At 35.4% G+C, this 24,092-nt stretch overlaps 1 protein-coding gene across 1 annotated transcript in view; it reads right to left on the reverse strand.

Moving 5' to 3' along the window:
- Positions 1 to 24,092, reverse strand: part of PXDN (peroxidasin) — a 66,022-nt gene that overhangs the window by 3,398 nt on the left and 38,532 nt on the right. Inside the window, exons 16-23 of the mRNA XM_014956738.1 lie at positions 22,321 to 22,429; positions 21,738 to 21,895; positions 15,884 to 17,387; positions 14,918 to 15,052; positions 11,586 to 11,794; positions 3,830 to 3,950; positions 1,531 to 1,663; positions 188 to 301 (exon numbers count right to left, since the gene is read on the reverse strand). Of these exons, the coding sequence (XP_014812224.1) occupies positions 188 to 301; positions 1,531 to 1,663; positions 3,830 to 3,950; positions 11,586 to 11,794; positions 14,918 to 15,052; positions 15,884 to 17,387; positions 21,738 to 21,895; positions 22,321 to 22,429 (2,483 nt within the window). The remainder of the gene's footprint in view (positions 1 to 187; positions 302 to 1,530; positions 1,664 to 3,829; positions 3,951 to 11,585; positions 11,795 to 14,917; positions 15,053 to 15,883; positions 17,388 to 21,737; positions 21,896 to 22,320; positions 22,430 to 24,092) is intronic.

Consider the following 24,092-nt stretch of genomic DNA (forward strand, 5'->3'; position numbering starts at 1 on the left):
ATTGAAAACTAGTGTCAAGGACAGGGATAACTCAATAATATAATTTTTTGCACCAAATATCTGAAGATCCATAAAAAGAGATATAATTAGCAACTATTACTGAGGAATTAGCAGGCACAAAACTGGAACTGCTGTTTCAGAAGCAGAACCCTATATAATTTCTCAAAATGGATTTCCACATACTTACTTTGCATTCACACACAGTACAAGGGTCCCTTTTCCAGGTTTCATTGCTGGAATATGATTTACCCTTTTCATCAGTGCAATCAGTTTTACTGAGGCGTGATTCAAGTTTTTTTATCTGAAAATATTAAAAAAGTTAATAACAATCAAAGAAAGGTTTTTATTTGTGCATTTATACTACATAATCCATGATAAATAGTTGTCTGGTTTTTAATTCTTACTACTTAGTTATCGTAATGCTAAAAGACTAGAAATAGGTAATACGTAGGAATCAGCTTTTCAAAAGAAAACTACTAATAGAAGAAACATCTTTTCTAGCTTTGGAATACACAACTAGAGCATACAAAGAGAAGCAAACTACATGTTGACTTATATGGAAAGATAAATCTAAACTTTAAAAAATGAAATGAATGAAAAGGAGGTGAAATAAAAAAAAAAACTTAATTAAAAATGTTTCCTTGGATTTTTGACTATCTCAAATGTCTCCTTAATGATGAAAGCATGGTTTATATGATTAGTTTGTCTTGCTGATTGTGTGCTTCTTGGGAATAGTAATTAGGAAGGCACAATTTTAACAATCCCTCTGTCTTTTTTACATCCAAGGAAGACAGACGAACGGACTGAAATACAGTAAGTATTCACTTAACATTTCCATTGTCAAGATGGGAGCATTGAAGATGAGTGCAACAATGATTAAATAACACCATAAAAGATGGAATCAAGTTATTATGCAAAGAAATATGTGATTTATATCTCTAAATTACATGAAAAAGTTGCTCTGGAGAAACTTAATTATTCTAGGCAAACGTTTTGGCCTACTTTGGGTTTCTCTGTTATGTATGGTATATGTTTTTAAATTCCACTGTGCCCGAGTTATCCTGAATAAATAGTTTCTTTATGCCACGTCGTAAAAGTCTTCTCTAAGATCTAGATCTTAACTACGTTTTTAGCTGTAGTCTGGCGTATTACTTCCTATGAAGTCTACAATTTAATCATAGTTTTACAGATATTCTATACATTTCAGATAGGAAAAAGAGATTTCATTAACTCTGCAGATAAATTTTTAGAGAAAGACTAATCCCATGTTTAGTATACAATGGTTACAACAAGGTTTCAGGTTAAAAAGTCAAGCGGGTCTAATTGTAGAATATTTCAGTATGATTTCAAAATAACATAAAAATAAAAAATAATAACACACCATGTTCTGTGTTGTGTTTTGTTTGAGATACTATGTGGTGGGTTTTGGCTGCACTGGATGTCTAAATATTAAAAACATAAGAGGAGTGATGTTAGGAAAACATAATAAATTAAATCTTCAATTAGAAACTATCCATAATAGCACCTTACCTGGTTTCTGAGGCTTGAAATAGTTTTTTGCATTTCCAAAACAAATTCTTTGAAGTCATTCACTGCAGGCATGTTTGCATTTGTATTAGATGCTGATGTGGCATTACGAAAATATTTACTCTGTTTCACAGAACTGCAACAAATGAATGCCTTAGTTAGATATTCCTCAAAATAATTTTTATTTGGCTAGAAATTTTAGAACACTTAGCAAATATGTAAAAGAAGAGTAACCAGCATATGTAGGAACTGTATGAACCACAACAGCACACGAGCCCCACTGGTGCTGAAGACAGCCTCAGGTCAGGTGACATGTGGTTTACTGTTAATATCACCAGCAACAGAGAATTTCTTCTACTTAGAAAAATAACGTGTGCATTTCATGCAGGGGAACACACAAAGTTGTCATCAGTGGTAGTGCAGCACCACCTTAAATTCACTTAGAAATCTCTTGGGTCTCTGATATGAAGGCAGACAACAGTGAAAAAGTGTTTAAAAATGTTATTTCCAAACATGAAATTCACATTTCACATTCAGATTCACAGTTTCTCCCTCTATATGCTCATTAGCAACACATGTATTTAAATAAATAAAATTTTTAAAGGAAAAAATTGTTTTCATAAATAAATTAAAAGTACTTTTAGATATGAACATATTCCCAAGTCCCATTTTAACTAACATTTGAAATAAATACTGATTACTGCACACAAAATCTAAAGTCTTGTCTATAGCACTTTCCAGTTGATATCTGGTAAGAGATGTACCAAAAATGCTAAATTGTGTTAATCAATTCAATCTATTGATGGGAAACGGTTATCAAACTATCCATGACTGAAAATATATTATTTGGTATCACTTAAGAAAACACGTATTCAAAAACAAGAATAACACTAATTCTTAAGTCACTTATTACAGTAAGATCCTTGAATCCATACAAGCATTCCTATTTTATTAGCATGTCTTCTCCAGAGCTAAGGGATACCCAAAGAATGAACTGGCAAAGAAATCCTCTCTCAATACAATAGGGCTCATGTTTTATAATCTTTCTGCATAAATTAAAACAGCACTTATTGGCACGTGTTCAAGCTACTTAGTTTCCCATAGTTTTTAATCTAAATTAAAGAAAAAGAACTCTTAACAGCATAACATGCCAAAATTCAAGTAAACCAGCTGCTATTGTATAACTAAAAATCCTAATCTTCCCCACCTGCTCAAGTTATTGAAAATGAGAAGAAAAAAAAAGATCTTCTCACCACCAACAGAATTTAACTACAACAATGAGCATGAGAACTGATGAGAATGTTAAAGGACTGAGGTTGTTTAGCTTTATTCATGCTACAAATAAAGCATTGTAAAATTACTATTTTTTAGTCCTACTTAGGACTGCTGTTTTCCCTTGTCTAAAATCCTAAACACTTAAAGGCCCTGTTACTTCAAAATAGCTTCCTATCTATTAAGTGAAACATAATGGTGGTGTTTCTTCAGTGCTAAAACACTGAAACTGAGTTGGTAGACTGCCTGGTTGTCTCAGCCAAGTAGATAATTTTATTTGCTAATAGAACACATGCTATATGGAAAGAGCTATAATTCCAAAGAGTCTCAAATTCATTCATCATGAAGGATTTTCACAAGAAATGTTTGGTCTGAGCAGAACTCATTTCATTTCACTAATTTTTCATTTTTCACTAGAAAAGTTTTGATTCCCTGAAAATTGCAGAGACCCTGTGCAGTCAATTATTTGTGACTGACATTGCAATTTAATTCCTTGCTAACGTATTTTGAGGATTAGGGAGTTATAAACAACATTGACCGTTGCGCTCTTGTTCTCTATTCCTGCTCTGAGTATTTTAGCACGAAAAGCAATCCCTACTATTATTACAATTTTTTATGCTAATGTTATCAATACTTGGTTTCCTCCTATTTCTACAGGAGGACCTAGCAGATCCAGGGAGGAAAGGAAATAATTTAGTTTGGTTACTGCAGGCACAGTAAGAATGTGGGATTCTCAATTCCCCAAATCGGGCTTCATTACCAAGTTTTCTCATGAAAAGCACAGGAAGAACAAAAGGATTATGCTATGTCACTCACAAAGGGTCTTACACAAATTTGAGCTTGAAAAAAAAGTGGTTCAGCAGATATGCTGAAGTGTCAGAATGAAATACATCAATCATAAACTTGAAAAAGCAGACACTGTAAAAAAAAAAGTGGTATGCGCTTACAAAGAAATCATTCAGTTTCATTCCATTTTGAAAACAACTGTTTTTTTCATACTTCTTTAAATAAAAAAAAATAAAAATCTCACCTTACTGTTTTAGACATTTTCATTTTCTTCATGGGCTTGTCCTCCTGAAAGCTGTAATCAAGAGAACGTCTTCCCCGAAAGTGATATGAAAATGCATTAAACTGTCCTCTAGTTCTACAGTCTGAAATTAGACAAGAAATTACACATTATAAACTACAGTATAATTCAGCCGTTATAATATTAATATGGTTTTACAGTATCTTCTGAATTGGCAAAAGCAATTCATACATTCAGTTTGATCCCTCTGGAATCAGTTTGATGGCAGCTGAATATGTCTCAGCGATACAACATTTAAGCCAGCTGGATGCAGAGAATTTGATCATTCACAGACCAGTTTTTTGGTATGAAACAAAGGAATAAAAATTATTTTCACAAATATCAGTGCTTCTTTAACTATTCTTTTCGCTTCTGAAATTTCCACTCTCTTGGCTTTTAACTATTTTCTGCTTTTGGAATGGGGCAGTTACACATGGAGGAAAACAATGGTAGAAAAAACAGCCTGTTGTTCCCTCATCTATTCCAGGCATTATTATTTGTTATTTTTGGCATTTGAAAGAGGATCTTTAATTAAATCCTGGAGAACATTTGCAAACACACTTTAATGGCTGACCAGACCTATTTCCAAATTTGAGGGATTTGAAGGTATCACCAGTCACTTAGACCCCACCATAGAATGAAAATCCCAAGCTTGAGAATAATAATGACAGAAATCCTCTGCTAAGATTGTTAGAGGACATCTTCACAGGATGAAGTACATCTTTCCTTCAGTTCACTTTATTTAGCCTTCCAAACACAGTGAGTATTTGGAAGGAGTCCCATTTAAAAAAGAAAAGGAAAACAAAACAAAACAAAACTGGAACAGCACTTTGGAGAAAAGACAATGAGAAAATAGAAGATTTCTCATTTCTGTTCACAGAGGCTTTAAAACAAAAATGGTATAATTGGCCAAGCTGCAGCGGGAACCAACAGCACGTTCAACTGTTAGAAGCAGAGAGTCTGCTAAGAAAACAGAAGGGAAAGAGAAATACAGAATCCCATGGACATATCCAAGTCCTGTATTAGCAGAATGAGCCATGAGAGCAACTGAGCAAGAGAAGTAGTCATTTTCCCTAATGTTTCGTGTAACTTGCACCAGAAAAAAATTATTCAGAAAGTCAATAACATTTTATTAAGTATTTTTCCAGGATTTATCAGTACCTAGATGGAATACCTAAAGTATTAACACAAGTTAATTTCAAAAGTTTCAGGTCAAGAAAATAGCCTCAAAACACTGTTGAACTGAGCAGCTTGAGAAACAAATGTAAAGTTGCTCTGTGATTATACAAAAATAAGTATCTTGAACTACTTCTAACTATATTGGACTTTTACTGAAATTACACTATTACAATTGCCCTGTTAAGAAAAACTTAGCTTGTCCATGCTTAATATCAATTAAGATATATATAGATATATTTAAAAAAAAGACAAAAAAAGGGAGACTGATTGATTTTCAGTTCAAATCCAATACCTACAAATCATTCTTGAACTCAATGTATCCATAGAATTCTCCTTCCCTTTTTTTCCTTGCAGCTTGTCCCACTCTTGAGTAAATTTATTACCTTCTTCCTATAATAACAGCACCACCAAAGAACTACATGATATTTACTGCCAATATATTGTTCATTCTTCTTGTGTGTTCTGCTGTTTCTCACACAATCTTCTTGCTGCCCATTTAGAAACTAAGCTCTTTCAGAAACTAAGCTCTTTCAGATGGGAACAGGCCACTGTGTCTGTAAGATCTTGGCATGAAGTCGTTTTTGATCACCCGATTTAGTATGGTGAGAAAATGGGTCACACTCTGAAGGGCCACTGGAAAAAGAACTACTTCTGGTTAGAGGAATTTTTTTTCTTAAAGCAATCTGTTGCTTAAAGTTTTCCTGAGTGTCATAGAAATTTTAGTTTCTTTTGGAAGTAATTTATGAAAGGTTTTTGCTATCCTCCTTTGTTTAATAACAGCTATGGTCATCTCACATAATGAAGATATTGTGTTTTGGTACAATAACACAATGGCCCATTGTTTTTTTATTCCAAGGCTGTTTTTTTAAAAACAAAGGTCTGAAATCCTGGGAAGGTTTTATCACCTAAGACCGGTAAATATGAGAACCATATGTTCCGTGACATTTCTGTAGTTTTTAAAGACTCAAATATCTCAACTTGCCAAATGAACAACTCTTGTTCGTGGTTTCATTTTCATGTACAAGGAAGAAGATTGTCACTGTTGAGAGGTGCAGGACAGAATGCTCTACTCTAGCTTTCAGAAAGCCTAAACCAAGAAGTTCATATCTTCTTTTAAATGAAGAACACCTTAGCAGTTGTATTAAATGAGAAAAATGAGCCTAAAGTTCTGCTTTTTTCAGCCTACCTAAAATTTCTGCAAATTAGGTATATCCAGTGCAATTCATTTTCTGCTCAGAAGCTGAATGCTTAAGACCAATGAAATAATTTCTTTTCTCTTATGGAAAAGGTTTTCTTCCAGAAGCTGGGTATTGTTACACTGCAAGTGTCAAGATAATCCATCTGTACATTGAAGCAATGTCCACACCTTCAGAAAATCCCCTATTTCCCACAAGATTTTAAAAATGCACCTATAATGTAAATTGCATAGAAAAAAACCTGATATTTAGAAATATTGAGCACTCTTAATTCCCAGTCAATCACCTCACAAAATCTGGGTCAAGGGGAATTAACTAACAGTAGATTAAACCTAAGCAACTTGAGAGACTAAGGGAATGTGAAGAAAGTTACATATAATGTAACTAAGTATTGTTTCTATTTGATTATACATCAGTTTTCTGAGTTTTAACATAGTGAATTAAGTTGTTGTTACTGTAAGTATTTCTATGCATCTAAGAACTCCTAGTTGTGCCAGTGTGAGCAGTAAAAGAGAGGAGAAACACTGAAAATGTCTGAAATGTCAAAAAAAGTTTTGAGTAGATATTTTGACAAAGCAGCTACTTAAAAATTACACAACACAGGAAAAAGACTTTGCGTTCCAAATGAAGTCCTAAGTCAAAATGGCTGGCTTTGTTATCGCTAAATAGGTTACATCCCTTCACATCATTCTGCACCTCTTCATTTCTTCTGTTCAATAAGACTTTCTAGCAAATGATAAATCAAATAGCAACAAAAAATTTAATATGTTGGTCTAAAATCTGCAGTAATAATCTTCTCAGATTGGAACAGAAACATTTTGCATAAACATTATTTAAACATCTGGGCAAAAATAATGGTATAGAAGGCAGAAGATAAAGTGACAACTCAGACTGTCACCTGCCAGCTGACAGACTCAGGAATTCTAATAATAAAGATGTTCCCTGTAGTTGACCTCGAAGCTCACAGATTGGTGCTACCAAAACTAGAAGGGCCAGATATCGCTGGGAAAGCAAATATTCAGACAATTTACAAAACACGACTATACAAATTGTTAACACATACCTAATCATAGCCTAAACACACTTAAAAACATATCACATCTTTTGATCTGAATAGGTTTTGGATGGTGTGCAGGAAGGTAAAGGAGAACCATTAGGTTCTTGACACCAAACTGAAGCAAATCCAATCTCCCCAGCAGAAAAATTTAAACAGGACTTTTAGAAAGTCCTGTTTAGAAGTTAGAAAGTTTTGCAGATAAAATGATGCATATTTTGGAAAAGAAATATCAAAATCAGTGAGAAAAAATAATTTCAGACAGACTGAAAATCCACAGAAATTTGGAAATTTGAAAAGTAAAGACATTAAGACATTAAGAACTGGCCTGCCCATTAGACTGTGAAGGTGTCAGTTGCATTTCTTTCTCTACTGCCTGCAGTGGAACTCCAATAGGCTGGGATCTTGGATTTGGGAACTCATTCAGGAGTTTGGATTTAAACACAATGAATGACCGCCTATTGCTTCCCTGTTGCTTTTCATTAGGGATGTTTACCACTGGCACAAGACCCCTGGTAGCAAAGGCAAAGCAGTGTCATAGATTTGTAATCATACAGAAATGCTGGTCTATATTAAATATACTTCTATTCAAATAAAAAAGGATGTAATCCTTAAAGTGGAACTTTATATTAGTAGCCTTCCATAGTCTGAATTGTTATTGAGCTCATAAACACTGTCTTTAAATGTAAAAAGATACATTTGAATGTATAAAGCAAAAATAAATACAACGTGGTAGAAGCACAGCAAAAGATCTATGCGAAGAAAAGACATGTTCAGGCACAAATTGCATCATTTTGGTATTTTGAAAAAAATCTTGGTAAACAATCTCAATTGTCACACAAGATCCTGCAGTCTCACACCGAGACAACTGTTAACATTTTAAAATGTTATTTTTCCACAGCATTAGTGCATACCCAGCATTGCTTAGTATTTTCGTTGAAGATGAAAGAGCATAATAAGACATAATATTAGAAGTAGAAGCCAGACAATTATAAATTTGGAATAAAGCACAATTGTTAAAACAAATAGTTGGTGGCTTTCTGGAAACAATGGTTAAATCAAAGATGTCAGTACAGAAGCAACAGATGGCATAATTGTTGGTCTGGTCTTAAAATGCAGGAACTCATAAATATAGATCTATCCTACTGGAAGACATGTATAAATGCACTCTTATTAAGAATATGTCTTAATTCTTCTAATAAAATGCAGTGGGATTTAAACATGCTTAATCATAGTTTGTACAAGGCTGTTTTCCTGAATAGAACAAAAACCCACAATGTCTGATAGAGGAAATACATTGGTTGCTGAGAACCAGTTCAGAAAAATAATCTTCCAAAAATCAGTTTACACTTATGAGGATGACTTCCATCTTGACTGAATAATTTTGTCCTGGGTCATTGTTAAACATAAACCCAAAAAGTTAGAAATTTTATTCATTTTGATTTACAAAAAAAAAAAAAAAAAAAAAAAAAAAAAAAAAAGAAAAAAAGAGTGTGAAACTTTTAAAGACTCACAATGGAAAACATAGTAAATATGTCTTTGTACCTAATTTCTAGTCTTTGTTTTGGTTTGTTTTAGATAATTCATCTCACAAAAATATTCGACATAATATGCTTAAATATGAGGAAAAAGAAGTTTAGCATTTCTGTGCTTTGGGTTCAGCACTGAGAAACAAAATCAATAAGAGTAATCATGACAGCATACACCGAGTACGTTTTAAAAAGCCTTTCTTTTTTTTTTTTTTGTACTAGAGAGCCTGAAAAAAAGAAAACAGCACCAACAGTTTCTTGTTTGGAAAATCCAAATCTTGGATGCTCTCTGCTCAAATAAAGTGCTACAGTAAATGTGCACTAATTCCTCACCATCTCTGAGAAGACAAAGAAAGGTAGAAAGTGAAGGAAACCAGAAGAAAAGCCTTTGTACCTCAGTGGAACCTCTTGTTTTTCTCACCATAAATTAGTAATTCTGTTGTATGTTCTGTTAACTGAAATCTAAGGGTTATCTGGTATTGTTATTACAAAAAGGAATAATGCTCTGCTTTATAAGAAATAAATGCTACTTTACTCAAGAAATCTAAGTAGCTTTTTGTAACTAAGAAGTTTTTCTGTTCTTCATATGGAAAAGTATTTTGACTTGAAAAAAACAGGAAGGATAACAAAACCAGATGTGTTTTTTAACCAAGCTGAAACAGCTGAACATATGGGTCACTTATTAAATGTACATAAAGTGCAATGAGCAGTATTCTGTATTCTAAATTTTAACTTGGGATTATTTTAATTATAAAATAATAAAAAGTATTTTAAATGTGGAGAATGGCTTATTTTTTATTTTAAATAAACAATAATAAATACAAACAAACCAAAAACAAGAATGTATTTAATCTAAAGTAAATGCTGTTCCTGAATGTATGCTGTGTATGCTCTCTCCTCAGAGTAGAGGATAGTCCCAAGTGCCACAGAAATTTTTTTATTAATTGCTTAAACCTGGATTGTCACAGAAAACGTCACAGCTATTCATCAAAGCAAGAAAGCGGTTCAAGCTATGCATACATTGTTTTTTCTTCATTAACCTCTGCACAGACTTCAAAAGAGTTCAGAAACAACAGATACAGATAGGTAATTTTAAAAAGAACATTAGTGATTTACCCTTTCTTTTGCTTGGCAGTTGTCTAACTGTACTGCATCCAGTAGTACTCTCTGGTAGTAACATTCTTGAATGAAAATACAAGCTAGGCTGTTGAATGGCTGAATACTCTAAAGACTTTCCAAAGATAACATCTGCTCTAGAAGGCTCAGTGATAACATAACATTTAGAGAGTCAACATGTAATTTCTCAGAACAGCTTTACAATTTTTCCAAATCGATATAATTCATGTATTTGTGAAACTGTCTGCCAAGCTTCATGAACCATGGCAAAGTGAACTTATCCTGAACTGGCAGAATATGATTTATTTGCTTACAGTAAAGCATTTGAAGAATGATAATTGATTTTTTCTCAATACTTCTGGCATAGTAAGGGTAATTTTGAAGAGACTCTAGAAGACTTTGCATTATAATTACAATGTGTCAAACATAGCTAGAGTTTTATAAGCTATTATGATCTATTTGAGAATGACAAACCTGGTAAATGTTTAAAAAATTCTGAATAACCTAAAAAAACCAACTAAAAACCTGGCAAAAAATTAGAGTAAGACCTGAATGAAATGATATCTGGGGGAAATCATACAAGATTTCATTGAAATCTGAAGTACTTATTTCTGCTATTCTCACACAGATAATTGACATTTTAACCCAACTCTTCCAAGAAAGGACTTTCTTAGACAGTCATTTATTGTTTCAAGAGTTTTGTACTGGATAAGAAAATACAGTAGTCAGTTTAAAAGCTAAATATCTTTGAATTAGCAATATCTTTGAATAGTAACTCTATCTACTTTTTTTCATTCTTAATGACACCTGAATTTGTTCTCGTGGTAAAGTCACACTAGTTAGAATACTTCCTCAGTATTTGCTGTATCTGTACCAGGTTGAAGGGACATCCTCCATCAGCTTACCCTTTGCCCACTGCCTTAAATTCTGAGCTATATCACCAAGAAATTACATCTTATCAAAAGAGTTAAATGGACACTACTGGAAGAGAGGGACCCCTCTCAGAAATACAATCCACTGTTTCTTTATTCATGCATAGAATTTGACAGAATATTGAACAGTCTACTCATCAGGAGTAAACTCAAGAGAATCAGCAGTAGAAAAGATGAGGAATCAGGTATGGATCCTTTCATCATCAACTCTACGAGATACAGGTATCGAAAGCTAGGCTTTTACTAGGTAATTTATAAGATTCTTATAAGATTCTAATAATAAAAGCAAATTTTTTTACAGATAGTAATTTGTAACATTACTACATTGACAACATTGTCAAGGAGGTCTCGGTGTCCATGCAGCTAAGTAAAGCCTCTTTCTGTAGATAGCTTCTTTCTGAAGAAACACAATTCACCCTGCTGTCCTAACTTTTGAAGGAGATGGCAATGAACAAGAATATCTTTCCAGAAAAGGAAGAAAACAGGAAAGCAGTTATGTACACCATGCAATGCTCAAGTCTATGCTACGTTTAGAATGTGTCTATTTAACATAAAATATGGAACAATTGCTCACTTAGCAAGGGTTATGCTGCAGATCTGAGTTTGTAACATCCTAACAAAAACTGAACAACAGTCAAATATCTTCTTAAAATAAAATGAACAGATACTAAACAAAGCACACATTAATACACCCAAATCCATGGGTATACAGACCTTCACAGCAATCTTGCCACATTCTGAGGTCCAGTTTAGGAATATCTTCACAGCTACTATATCCATGTGGGAATTCAGCCACCTTAAAGACATCATGTTGTACCCGGGTTATGTTGTCACCGTTGTCACACAAAACTCTGGCAAGAGATGTCTGCTTGATCTGAGTGAGCTGAGCAGGCGTGAACACACCTGGGTTCTCATACCATAACCTGTAATCTCACAGAAAAGACAAGTTTGCTAGTAAAAAAACCAAAGCACACAGTTTTCCATAGATATTGCAATACTATATTCATAATTAAATTAATTTATCTGTAAATCCTGTTCTCAGCTTTACACTCTGAGGGAGAGATCCAGATGTCAAAATGTAAGCACTTGGTGTCACTTCAGCCTTGCTTGGTGTCATGCTGACACTCTGAAAAGACCCAAGCCTTCAAGAAATCTTTTGACATCTAGTCCCATATCGATGTCTTGGGCATCTCTAAACATATAAAATTGCACTAGACTACCAAGTTTAGGATTTCTTTTAAGGTAGAGGCTTAAATTATCATAGATTTCTTTCTCCAGACAACTTTCCTATAGGTATGAAAAAAAAATTGATAGAATTGCTGAGATTAGAAGAATGGTTAATCTACACCTGTAAGATAAGTGAGATTGTTCAATTTACTAAGGAAAATTTTTTCTGTAAAACTATTTTAATGACTATACTGACTCAGAAACTTAATATATGCTCAGTTAGTTCATTATATTGATGGATGAAACACTGTGGTTTTGAATAATTTATTTTTCTTACATATAGGGATAAAAGCCTGTTATCAATAGAAAATATAAATAATACATTACTATGAAAAGCAAGCCAGCCCTTGTAAAATAAAACATTTTAAGTTACTGTCCAGGATTCGAAAATATTTTACACTATTCTAACATCTAAGAATTCCTCACTATGATATAATTTATATCTTACACAACTATAAAGTTGTAATTCTACAGTGATAATTTTTTCTACCCATTTACACCAAAAATAAGTAGAAGGATCTTCAAACTTTTTGAAAAATCAGTAACAATTTTATACTAAACTTAGAAGAATGGTCAACAAATTTCATTTTACATACTTATTGTATCATTTTCATAAGGCATTGGACAGTGGCCAGTGAATTTCCAAGTACTGGGATCAGAGAAACAGATTCTGAAATTTCCATTCTGACATGAAGTTAGGATCCCTTCAAACATCACCCCTTTTCCCTGCACAGGCACATTTGTTTTCCATGGTGCTAGCAGCTTTGATCCTCTGCCCATTGTAAAGGCTTTTCAAAGTGAGAGTTGCTTTCATTATGTCTAATAATATTTTACTATTTGCTGACATGTTGCTTCAAAACATTTGAATTCTTTGAGCAGCAGAATCCTATTTCCTAAATCTTCAATGTTTTCCTATAGTTTCTAAATGTTGTTTCAAACAACCAAATCAAACCAAAACGGCTTTTGCAGGAAAAATGCAAACAGGCACACACAGAAAAGCAGTATCATTATCCTGTTGTGACAAAAATAGGAATTTTCACCAGCAATCTGGAGCTCATACTGCATATATTTCTCCTTTTACTCCCCCCGCCTCTAGGCATGAGAGCTTTATGTTTCACAGCTTAACTTTTAAACAGACTTTTATTTAAGAAAGTTGTTTTTTAAAAAAATAAATACAAAAAGGCTTGTGTTACTGACTACAGAAATAAAAAAGCCTTTATACTATCTTAAGTAGCAATGTTATAACTTCCATAAAGCAAACAACATTAGATAAAGTCAATCAAATATAATTTCCAAATTCTTCCTCTGTTTCCCTTTCATTAGGTTGGGACTAATCAGTGTAAGTCTTTCTACCGGTATGCCAGGCAGAAAACAGGATTCTGGGTCACAAATTATGTTAAAATGAGGGAAATGGTAATTTTCAGATTCTGAACAATTGTGCTCAAAGCACTCAAAAGGAGATCTGGCTGCTGTAACAATAGCAATCGTAGAATCATAGAATGGTTTGGGTTGGAAGGGACCTTGAAGATCATATAGTTGCAACTCCCCTCACATGGGTAGGGACACCTTCTGATGCATGAGGTTGCTCAAAGCCCCATCCAGCCTGGCCTTGAACATTTCCAGGGATGAAGCATCAACAGATTCTCTGGGCAATCTGTTCTCACCACATAGACAATGAAGAATTTTTTCCTAAATCTGCACTCTTTCAGTTTAAAACCATTGCCCTCATCCTATCACTACACTCCCTGATAAAGAGTCCCTCCAGCATCTCTCCTGATGCCACTGGTCTTTCCTCTTCACTCTGTAGAGTGATGCAGAGGTTCTACAACACCTCAGGTTTTGGTGGAAATCTCTTCCTCCTGCTGGTCCTTGCCATTGCAAGCTTCCATTCTTCTGCATTACTGCCTCCCCACTTCCTTCTGTGTGCTCTTGTGGATGAGTTTTTAGTTGTTGTTGGGCCACGGGCTGTGGGTCCACCACAGACTGCACTTGGAACCAGCTATCTAACTCCTTCTTGGCCTCCCTGATGCTACGCAGCCTCCTCACTCTCTCCTGCAGCTCAATCACCTGCTGCAGGAGGTCCTCCACCCAGGCACACCTTTTGCAGGCAGGTCTGCACCTATCCCTGCCCCGGGGGATGACCATTGCCAATGCTCATAGGCAATGACCATTTCCTTATTTCAGGTACTGTAGAAACTGAAAATGAGAAATTGCTCATAATGTGCATGTAAAGTAATTAAGAACAATTATCAAACTCTGTTCTTTCGGATAACCTGTCTACTTTTAACACTCTTTTGGCGCACAGATTGCTTGTACAGGAATATGTATAAGGGTTATATACACAGAGAAACGCTTTTCCAACCCATGCTTAAGTAATGGAGATGGTAAAACAAAAACAACAAAAAAAAGAAAAAGCGTCTCAACAACCACAATTTCTTTGCCAATAACACAGTTAAATACCAATGAAAGGAGATAAGTAACATCCACTTTTCAGAAAGATAAGTGACTTGAATAACTGATGAAAGAAAACTCATTAAATAATTTCTAGCTCCCAGTCCCATGCTTAAGCAGCACGTGTTGGCTGTGATGGATTTTGGAAGTCAGTATGACATATTCCCTACAAAAAGTAACAGATTTAAAAAATAAATTAATCATAGCTTCTAACATTGCATTAAATCTGCATTCTTCATTTTTTCCATTACATATTGAAATCATAAATGAAAATAAAATGCGGCTTGATTTGAAAACAAGACATTGCAACTGTTATAAAACATCCTCAATTTGAAATTATTTTTGGTTTCTAGGGTATTTTGATTTACCTGTCTCCATCCCGAATACGCCTAAACTGTGTGCTTAACAAACACATCAAAGTTGGCCCCAGTCGGCTCCCTGGAACTAAGTCTTCTGCCATTAGAGCAGGAAACAGGTCTATGTTCAGTGGAGAACCATACAACCTATAAAGAGAAAACCACAAATATTTAACATCAAATATTTTAGATTTACAAACTAAGCAGTATGTGGTAAAAATCAGGACACGAGATACGAACAACTGACAGAAAAAACCCACAGTGATTGTGCTACATCTTTTATGAACAACCTGTGGGTGCATAAGCAAGAAATGCTGCAATATAGGTTGTATCTGAGGGTAACATCATGAGGGTCTGCAAGGCTAGCCCACGATTTCCTTTCTCCTAGTAGCTTTCTTGTGATTTCTTAGAATCATTTCTTTTTTTCCATCCCTCTGTACGCTTTTTCTATTACTGTAGCTTAGACTAATTCTCTGCCTTTGATTTTGTGTAGATAAACAAGGGGTGGCAGGTACCTGAAGACGTATTTTCAAACACTGATGCTCTGAAGAAGACCAGATTACCAGAACTGAATGATGTCCACATGAAAATACAGTGAACAATATTCCTAATTGTTTTACTTTACAGAATGGATGGAACTGAACATGTAAATACTTGCATGAGACTGACATTAAATATGACCTTACACTGAAATAACATTCATATTTAACAGCATTTATAAAACCAAGTATTTAAAATTAATACTTTAACAAATACCTAAAGTATATATTAACTTCTTATTGTTCACAGAGATGTGGTAGTAGAGAAATTATCTCCATGTGGAAATTTTCCACATCTGTTTCCTGATACAGATGGAAGTTTCTTAAAAAATCCCTTTACCCCTTTCTTAACAAATATTTTCTCCTAGATAAGACATTTAGCTAATAATTTTGCATGCACATTTAGATAATTGATTGTTTTTCTTCACCTCAGGCTCACCTGCTAAGTTTCTCCCTGATTTCAGGATTCTTAATTTCATTTTTCAGATCTTCAAAAGTCTGAGCTGAAGAAAGATTACAGTAAACTCTAAAATCATGGTAGGGAGGAATTCCATGATCTCTGCCTCTCTGAATATTCATAGCTGCCAGATCTAAAGCCACAGTACGTGCCATGGAGAAGAGTCTTTCTGTTAATTCTGTATTGAGTAATTGTGATGGGACACGCATCTTACCAGCAACACCAAACAATCCCCTTAGAAGTGGATCAATGCCTCCTTCATTTACAATCCGAAATGGAGAGAAGAATGCCTTATGAAGAGGTAGATGGCCTTGTGGAATAGGTTCAAAGTTCTCATCCAGTCGATACAGAAAAGGATTAATGAGTGTGTGACCAAACCTAAAAGCGGCAGTTGCAAACTCATTAGTTATGCCAGAATTAACACTGGGATCATAACCCTTATATTCGCCAAGCATCTTCATGCCTACCTCTCCAAAGATCTTAGGTAGCCAGTGGCTAAATGTTATGTGTTGCATTTCTGCACCAACAATTTTGCGTGTTTCGTGATATATTGTGTCACCATCCCAGTGTGGATTGAGTTGTAGTAGCTCTGTGGCAATTCTGTTGTGTTCTCTAAACCACAATGTGTGGATGCTGGTAAGACCCAGCTGTTCATTAGAACGCTGATCACCAGCTAAAAAGCAGGGAATTGGGCTCTCATTTTCATCTCTCATACATTCTGTTGGTGGGCCAGTAGCAAATGGAAGAAGGGGCTTGCCAGATCTCTGTACGATGCCCTGTCTCAGAAGACCCCTTTGACTCGCCAAGTCTCTGATTTCTAGTGCTTCATGGTCCGAACTGCCATACACATTGGACGCATCGATGTATGAAGTCAGCTGGTTGATCTGTTCTCGTGGGTACACAGAATTCATCAGGAGAGATGTCATGCCACTTCCACAAACAGGACTGGAGCGTACGAAAAACATACACCGTGCACCGTTTCGAACTCTGGGATCGTTTGGTGGTATCATGATGGAAAAGCATGGAGGATCATTTGTACAAACTGAACTGCAATGCTGACCATCCGAAAACCTGGCCTCACTTAAGGCAGCCACGGTGAGGTCAAGGTCATGGTCAAGGAACTGACCCCACTGCATGAGCATGTGAGTGTACTGGTCATCAGGAGTTATTGTTTCTGTTCCGATCAGAGTAGTTGAAACCAAGCGAGGCATTGGGAGTGCGTAGCCATTAGAGAGCCTCCTGGGTTCAATTCCCCGAGGCAAATTAAATCCGTTTTCATAGACCGACTTTAACAGACGTTCGAAGGCTGTCAGAGAAGCACCCCACATGGGATGCTGAAGGTTGTTGCATGTTCCGTCGTGTGTCCTGTACTTCTGGTGGAAGCACATGTCTGAGCAGTTGTTCACTCGTCGATGGGCTGTGCAGCCTGAGAGATTAGCTATCAGATTCAAGTACTGTGGGGATACAAGGTCATTGTAGTGATAACCTGAAACCAGAAGAGAGACAGAGAGAAAATTAAAGACTTCATAAACTTACGGTCCCCACAGACCATGGATTTATTTGAAATATTATTTTAGCATATTGCATTTCCCACCAGATTGAATACCTCTATTGTTTAAAAAGAATGTATATATATTAGATCATTTAAGCAACAGCCACTATATGTCAGGAGGGAACTTTGTAAAATGCCGATGCAAGTGCCACTTTCACAAAATGTTTACAAAAGGAGCTCACTTCCTATGTGGTCACTTAAGAAAGCACAGATATTTTCTGAAATAAAAGCCTCATCTTGAGAAAAATGGGAAGTTTTTCCCCATGTGACTAAAAGCATTTAAAAAGCTCTCAGTAAAGTTTACATGGATTTCAAGACTTTCTCTTTTGACACTTAATAATTCACTGGATGTTATTGTTTTGTTTTGCTTTATTATTGCAGAAGTTGCACAATTTTAAGAAAAAATAAATCAACAAGAACCACAAAGGAAAATAATCACAGGCAATATAGCTAAACATAGGAGTGATCTCTAGGACAATTGGTGTGGAGTAACTCACATTTGCATTGCCCAGAATTAGCTTCTTGACACGGGTTTCCTCTTCAATCCACACCATTCACCTCTGGGACTACAACAAACCCATTGCTTTCCTGCATTGTTTTCCCAGTTCATAGAAGAATAATATATATAAAATATATACTGCAATCCATTAGAATTATGTTTTTATAACTTCAAACTAAGGTGATGTGTTGCATGATCTCTGCTGTGGTATGATGGCATGTGGAAGGACTGAAGACCGTAAGACCTTCTAGTACAGTGTTGAGTGACTGCAAATAGCAGAACAGTAAGGCTGCACCCTGTCCATGCTGCACATTAGGAGTCATTCTAAAAGTGATTTTTTCTTAGAAACATTTGGGCTTCACTTCAGGAAAAAAACATTAATTTAGACTATATCTACCTTGTCAACCTGTGCAGACCAACAGAAATGTGTCTGCAGAGTGAAAATTTTGATGCTGAGAAAGACATCCGTAGCGTAATTCACTGTGCAATAGGAGCAGGTTTCCTTCGGAAAAGCTTTACTTTGCTCTCTCGGACTGAATGTGGCTCTGGACTACATTTTTCACATAAATTGAAAAGAATCCACACTGTTCAAGACCATACCACAACTCACACTGAAGCACAGAAAGTGGGCACAACGGGGAGATTCACTTCAAATGGGCTGTGCTGATCCAAAGCATATGCACACCTTGAATGACTAATGGACATACAGTGTGGATGAGTGAGGTTCCAGGATCCAGGAGAGAGCCCAGGAGGTAGAATATTTGGCAGTGTAGACGTACTTTTTTTAGCCAACTAGGAACCGTCATACACCACCGTGGTTCTTGATATGGAAAGCTTGCAGTCAGGAGTAAAACCAAACAAGCAGAATAAAGGCAGAAGGGAAAAAGGAAATGAGTGAGTGTAGAGTGGTACTGTGTTCCCACAGGCACATGGGGTTACCACCATGATGGTAATCACTCAAGAATATGAACTGAACACAGTTTTGCAAGAGGTTGGTGTAGGGTAATTGCAGTGGAGAAATCTTCCTTTTAATCCCAGTGTGCCTGCAAAGACACTGACGTTCATCTACATTCAACACATAAATGTGTGCTAGACACACTGCTGCTCTCTGCCAATTTCTAAAGTGCAGGGCAATTCCAGACAAACCACCTAAAAGCCCTCTTTGTCTTTGCCTTGAAAAGGCCTGGAATGCTCATAGCTGCTCCACTGGGACAGGACCTGTGCTCAGTCAGGGGACCTACATTTTCTCAGCCTCAGGCTACGTGTCCCCCAAGTATTTTACAAGTCAAAGCAAGGCAGAGACCAAGTGTTTTCGTTACACAAAACTAACCTGTTCTTGTAGACATACATAAATTACTTTATAGAATACTCTGGACAAGGAAAAAGAAAAATAAACCGCAGAGTAAAACTAGTAAGTGCCGCTGGGTAATGCAGCAAAATACACTCTTTGAGGCTACTATTGACAACACATTATAATATGCTGGCTACTAGGGTGGTTTAATTCTAAAACTACACCCAGAAAACATAACTTCTTTATAATAACACTCCTTTTAAAATTCTGAAATCAAGTTGTGAACAAAACTTAACTAAAAGTTTTGGGTAGAATGACTTTCATTACCAATTTTAAAAAAAGGGTTCAGCTTCTCTGTTTAGAAGTTCAAATTAGAAATGACATCTCATATATGAAATAGATTCAATGGTTTTCTTAGCAGAGTGGAGACTGCCATGAATGCCAGTTTAATATCTTTAACTACCCCTTGCATTGCAGGCACTAACTCTGGCTCTGCTTTCTAAAAGGCAAGGTGCTGAGCATTTCCAGTGCTTAAAAGCTGGCTAGCTCAATTCACATAATAGTAGCTTTTTTTTTTTTTTTTTCCAAACTGCAAGGAAGATGTTTCACAGAGTCATAGAAATATTGATTAGAAGGGATGTCTTACCCCCACCAAGCTCCTGCTCGAAGCAAGGCTGTCTCCAGCACTGGATCCCTGTCTAGTGGGCTTGAAAACCTCCAAAGACTGAGTCTCCTCAACCTTTCTGGATAAGTCGTTCCAGTGCTGCACTGGCCTCCTGGTGAGAAAGCGTTTCCTAACTTCCAATCTGAACCTTCCAAGCAGCAATTTGTGGCATTCCCCTCATTATACAGTCTGGCACTGCAGAGGAGAATTTGGCTCCATAGTCTTTCCTTGGGATGTTCCAAGATTTTACATTAAAAACATCTCTGAATGGGAAATTGTCAGGTTTCTCAAGTGTTCCCAATGTAAAAAAGTGCTAAATACCACCTTTCATTGGGCTATGCATTTTGAAATAAAACCAAATAAGGACAAATAGGAGTTTTAACATCTGAACATTAGGCTATTTAAATGAAAACAGATTTATTTTACTATTCAAGTTTTCCTAAAAGCCATGTTTCTATGGATTTTGTGGGGTTAAGAAGCAAGCTCCAGTTGTGAACAGAATTTCCAGTATCACAGAAAGTTGCCTAATTCTGTGTTCATTAATTTGTATCTGTATGCTTTAATGCCAATTTTTGGTAAACTTTAGGTGATTGAATTTCACTATGACAAATCCTAGTGAAAAGTAGTCAAGCAATTCTCACACATCAGTTTTCATATATTCCTAGTATTATATTCAATATGCTTGCATATGCATCCAATCAGAGAACCGCATTAAATCAGGCTACTCTAATAAAACACAAGCCTTCAAAGAATTCTGAGTAAGTTTTTGAGGTAAAGTATTCATCTCAAATTATTTACTCAACTCTAGTAATGAGTAACAAGTTTCTTTTAATAGGAAATGTTACAGTACTCCACAAAGCTTGCAGTCTTTGGTCTTATAAATACCTGCCTAGTTCATGGTCAGAGTTAAAATTTTTCGGAAGTTACAATAAATACTCAATTATAAACATCAAAAAGAATATAATAAGTAAAAATATTTCCTCTAGATTTTCAGTGTAGCTTTTGGCTATGTCTCAAGTCTCAAAAGCTCTCCTAAAACTATCATTATTTCCAAATGCTTCAGTCCTGTGTCTCAAGACTATCCACACACATCTACACACATTAGTTATATATGCTTCAGCTGGACTTCATGAATTTGAACTTGGACTTCAATAACTAAACCTCACATTTTTCTGCTTTTTATAAAAAGCAGGATAAAAATGTATTTCTCATTACATCTGATCCGTGTTAAGGAAACAATTAGCTTAGTTTGATATGCACTTAAAGAATGAGCAGCAAATAATTCTTTGAATACTATTGTGGTACATGCAGAAACCTTGGTTTGTAAAGTATACAAATCCTTCTTGTTATATCATCTTTTCTCCTTGCCAAGGCACACTGACACTAAATGGATGTACTTAAAGAAATATGAATAAAATACCAAATGTTTTTAACACATAATAGAAAAAGTTGTACTGCGAGGAAACAATGGTCCTAATCAATTAACACACAGGAAATTAACAAACAGAACACATTATGCACTGCCATTATACCAAATTTGACCAGTAGAAGCATCTGAACATGAATTTTTCCCTAATATGTCAATGTGAGAAAAAATAAAACACTCAGAGAGCTCAAACTGAGTTACACCACAATGTAGCAATGTGCAAACCAAGGACTGAATTGGGCAAACACATATTTGGAGAAGTTTTTTAAAGTCACATGCTCCACTGATTTCAGTGTAATGGTTCTGTAGTTGGGACCCAGACTGAGAAAACATGTCTCTCTAAGTATAATGACTTAAGAAGGCAAATACACTTCAACATAGAAAAATAAGGAAAGAGTACTGACTTGTTCCATTCAGGTCAACCATTAGACCATCTTGTACATGATCTTGAATAAGCTGTAATGTCCTTTCAAATATTTCCCCAGCTCTTGCTTGCTCAACAGTGTATGGATCCCTTGGGTATCGAAATAAGGCTAGCAAATCATTTGGAGAACGAGGACGACTAATAGATAATTTGAAAAACAATAGTAAGCATACACAGGAGTTACAAAATAACAATACTACATAAATCATGTAAATGTTCAACAACATGATTAATACATACCTTGGTTACTCATCTCAATATGGAAGGCAAACAAAAAAATTTAATAAAATAATAAAAAATTAAAGATTTAGTAGCAATTAAACATTAAGTAGCCTTTTAATACACATTGTCTCAGCAGAAAAACTGCTGCAGTAAATAGAGATCTCAAGTGTTTAAACAATACAAATCCTTATATGCTAAACTGTCAGTATTGCCAGAACGAACCAGATGTTAACAATGTCATTTACATAAGAAAATGGCTTCTTGCTTAATAAATGTTCCATTATTTCTAATACACACAAAATTAATTTTTACTTCCTAATATAAAAAAAAGAAGTGGATACCTGTCAAACAGATGTGTACGTGTTGAATTTATTGCTCTGTCAACAGTCGCAATTGCTTCCACAATTGATGTTTGTACAAAAGGATCTCCATTTCGGCTGACATTAGGAACTACAGAAAGAGGAATTCACATGTTATTGCAAAAATGGCCACCCACAAAAAGATACTCCTATAAATCGGAGTCTAGACACGACATCATTTCAGTTGTACAAAGTAAACCCCTGTTCTTTAACCATTAGTTCGTCCAAATATAAAATCCTTAACCATTTTGGAATTCTATCAAAGCATACTGCAGTAGAGCAAAATTAATTTAAAACAGAAGCTAATGTAAATTTAAAACTCAGCTTGCTTAGAATTCTTTAAAAAAAAAATCATGTGAAGATAAGTGCATACAGCATTTAACTGTCCATTAATTAGTCCTATAATTTCAAGTAAAAAATGACCAAAGAAAAGATGAGGGTTTTTTTTCTGGTGTGGTGTATGATCAGCATTCAGGTGTTGATATCAAAAGCCTGACCTATATCCACTGAAATCAATGCAAGTATTCCTTTTGATTTCAATTAATAGTGAACTAGCAATGAATTCTATGTAAAATTTACAGGGTTTACAGAACATGTTACAACAACTGGAAAATACTAACAAACTTAGTTTGCCTTTTAGAATTTATGCATCACATAAATTCAAAAAAGATGTTACAAAAAATTAATAAAACACCAAAAAAAACAACCCAAAGAATTTTATATATGCCCAAATAGCTACAGTAAATTAACATTGTTCCTCTCCTGAGCTTAGTCTAGTAAGCAACACACATTAATTTTAAAGGGCTATAAATATTTTACTTATTTTGGTCACTACTTTGTTTTCTACTTTAAAATTATCTAGCTTTTTAATACTACATTAAAAATCACACGCTTCAAACCTATTTAACGACTCTGCATAATACTGGAAACTCACTAATGCACAGGCCCATTCATCTGCCTTTTTATGCATTACTCAGTTGCAGCTGGATGTTTGTACAACGTATCTAAGGCTAATAACCTTCCTTTCAGTCTAAACCAAGAACTACCAGATCCAGGGGCAACAGCTAACAATTTCCAGAGTGTGTTTAGATTGGAAAAGTCACACAGGAAGAAGGGTAAAGTAGGGAAAAAGTCCAAAGCAAATAGACTGGAATAAAATCAGCAGATGTACAAAATCAGCTGTCATAAAAACCGTTGTTTGCGAGCTTTTCATGACTTTTTTTTCTTTTTTTTTTTTTTCTAGGCAATATTTCATTATTCCTTCATAACTGGCAGCTTAGGCTGTGTCTATATGAGGTTCAGAGTCTAGACCTGGGTAATCAAACCTGACCATCTATAATGTCAAATTAAACAGCCCCTGGCACTCTACAGCTGTAGCTGAACCCTCTCGCTGCCCTGGGCTGCTGACAACATACCCCCAGCATCCGCATCGGGGTAACCCTTTCCACAGTCCTTGATGGCAACAGTCCCTCATCCAGCCTAATTACCAACTGTCCTCCTTTCTTGGCAGCTTCATTTTCATAGCAACCATACAGAAACATTATCAGATAAATAACTTATTTTAAGGGGAAATATCATTTACAGGTTTGCTACCCTTATTTCAGTAGTTGCAGAGAGTGCCTGTGTGCCATGAACCATCTTAACACTGCAGACTGTAAAAATGTGTTGGCTGGTTACCCTCCCCTAGCACTCTCTACGATAGATGTAATCTTTAGATACGTGTTTTGCAGAGCTCTTTCTGATTAATGGTACAC

The sequence above is a fragment of the Calidris pugnax genome, unplaced genomic scaffold, assembly GCF_001431845.1.
Source record: "Calidris pugnax isolate Ruff unplaced genomic scaffold, ASM143184v1 scaffold171, whole genome shotgun sequence".
Lineage (NCBI taxonomy): Eukaryota > Metazoa > Chordata > Aves > Charadriiformes > Scolopacidae > Calidris > Calidris pugnax.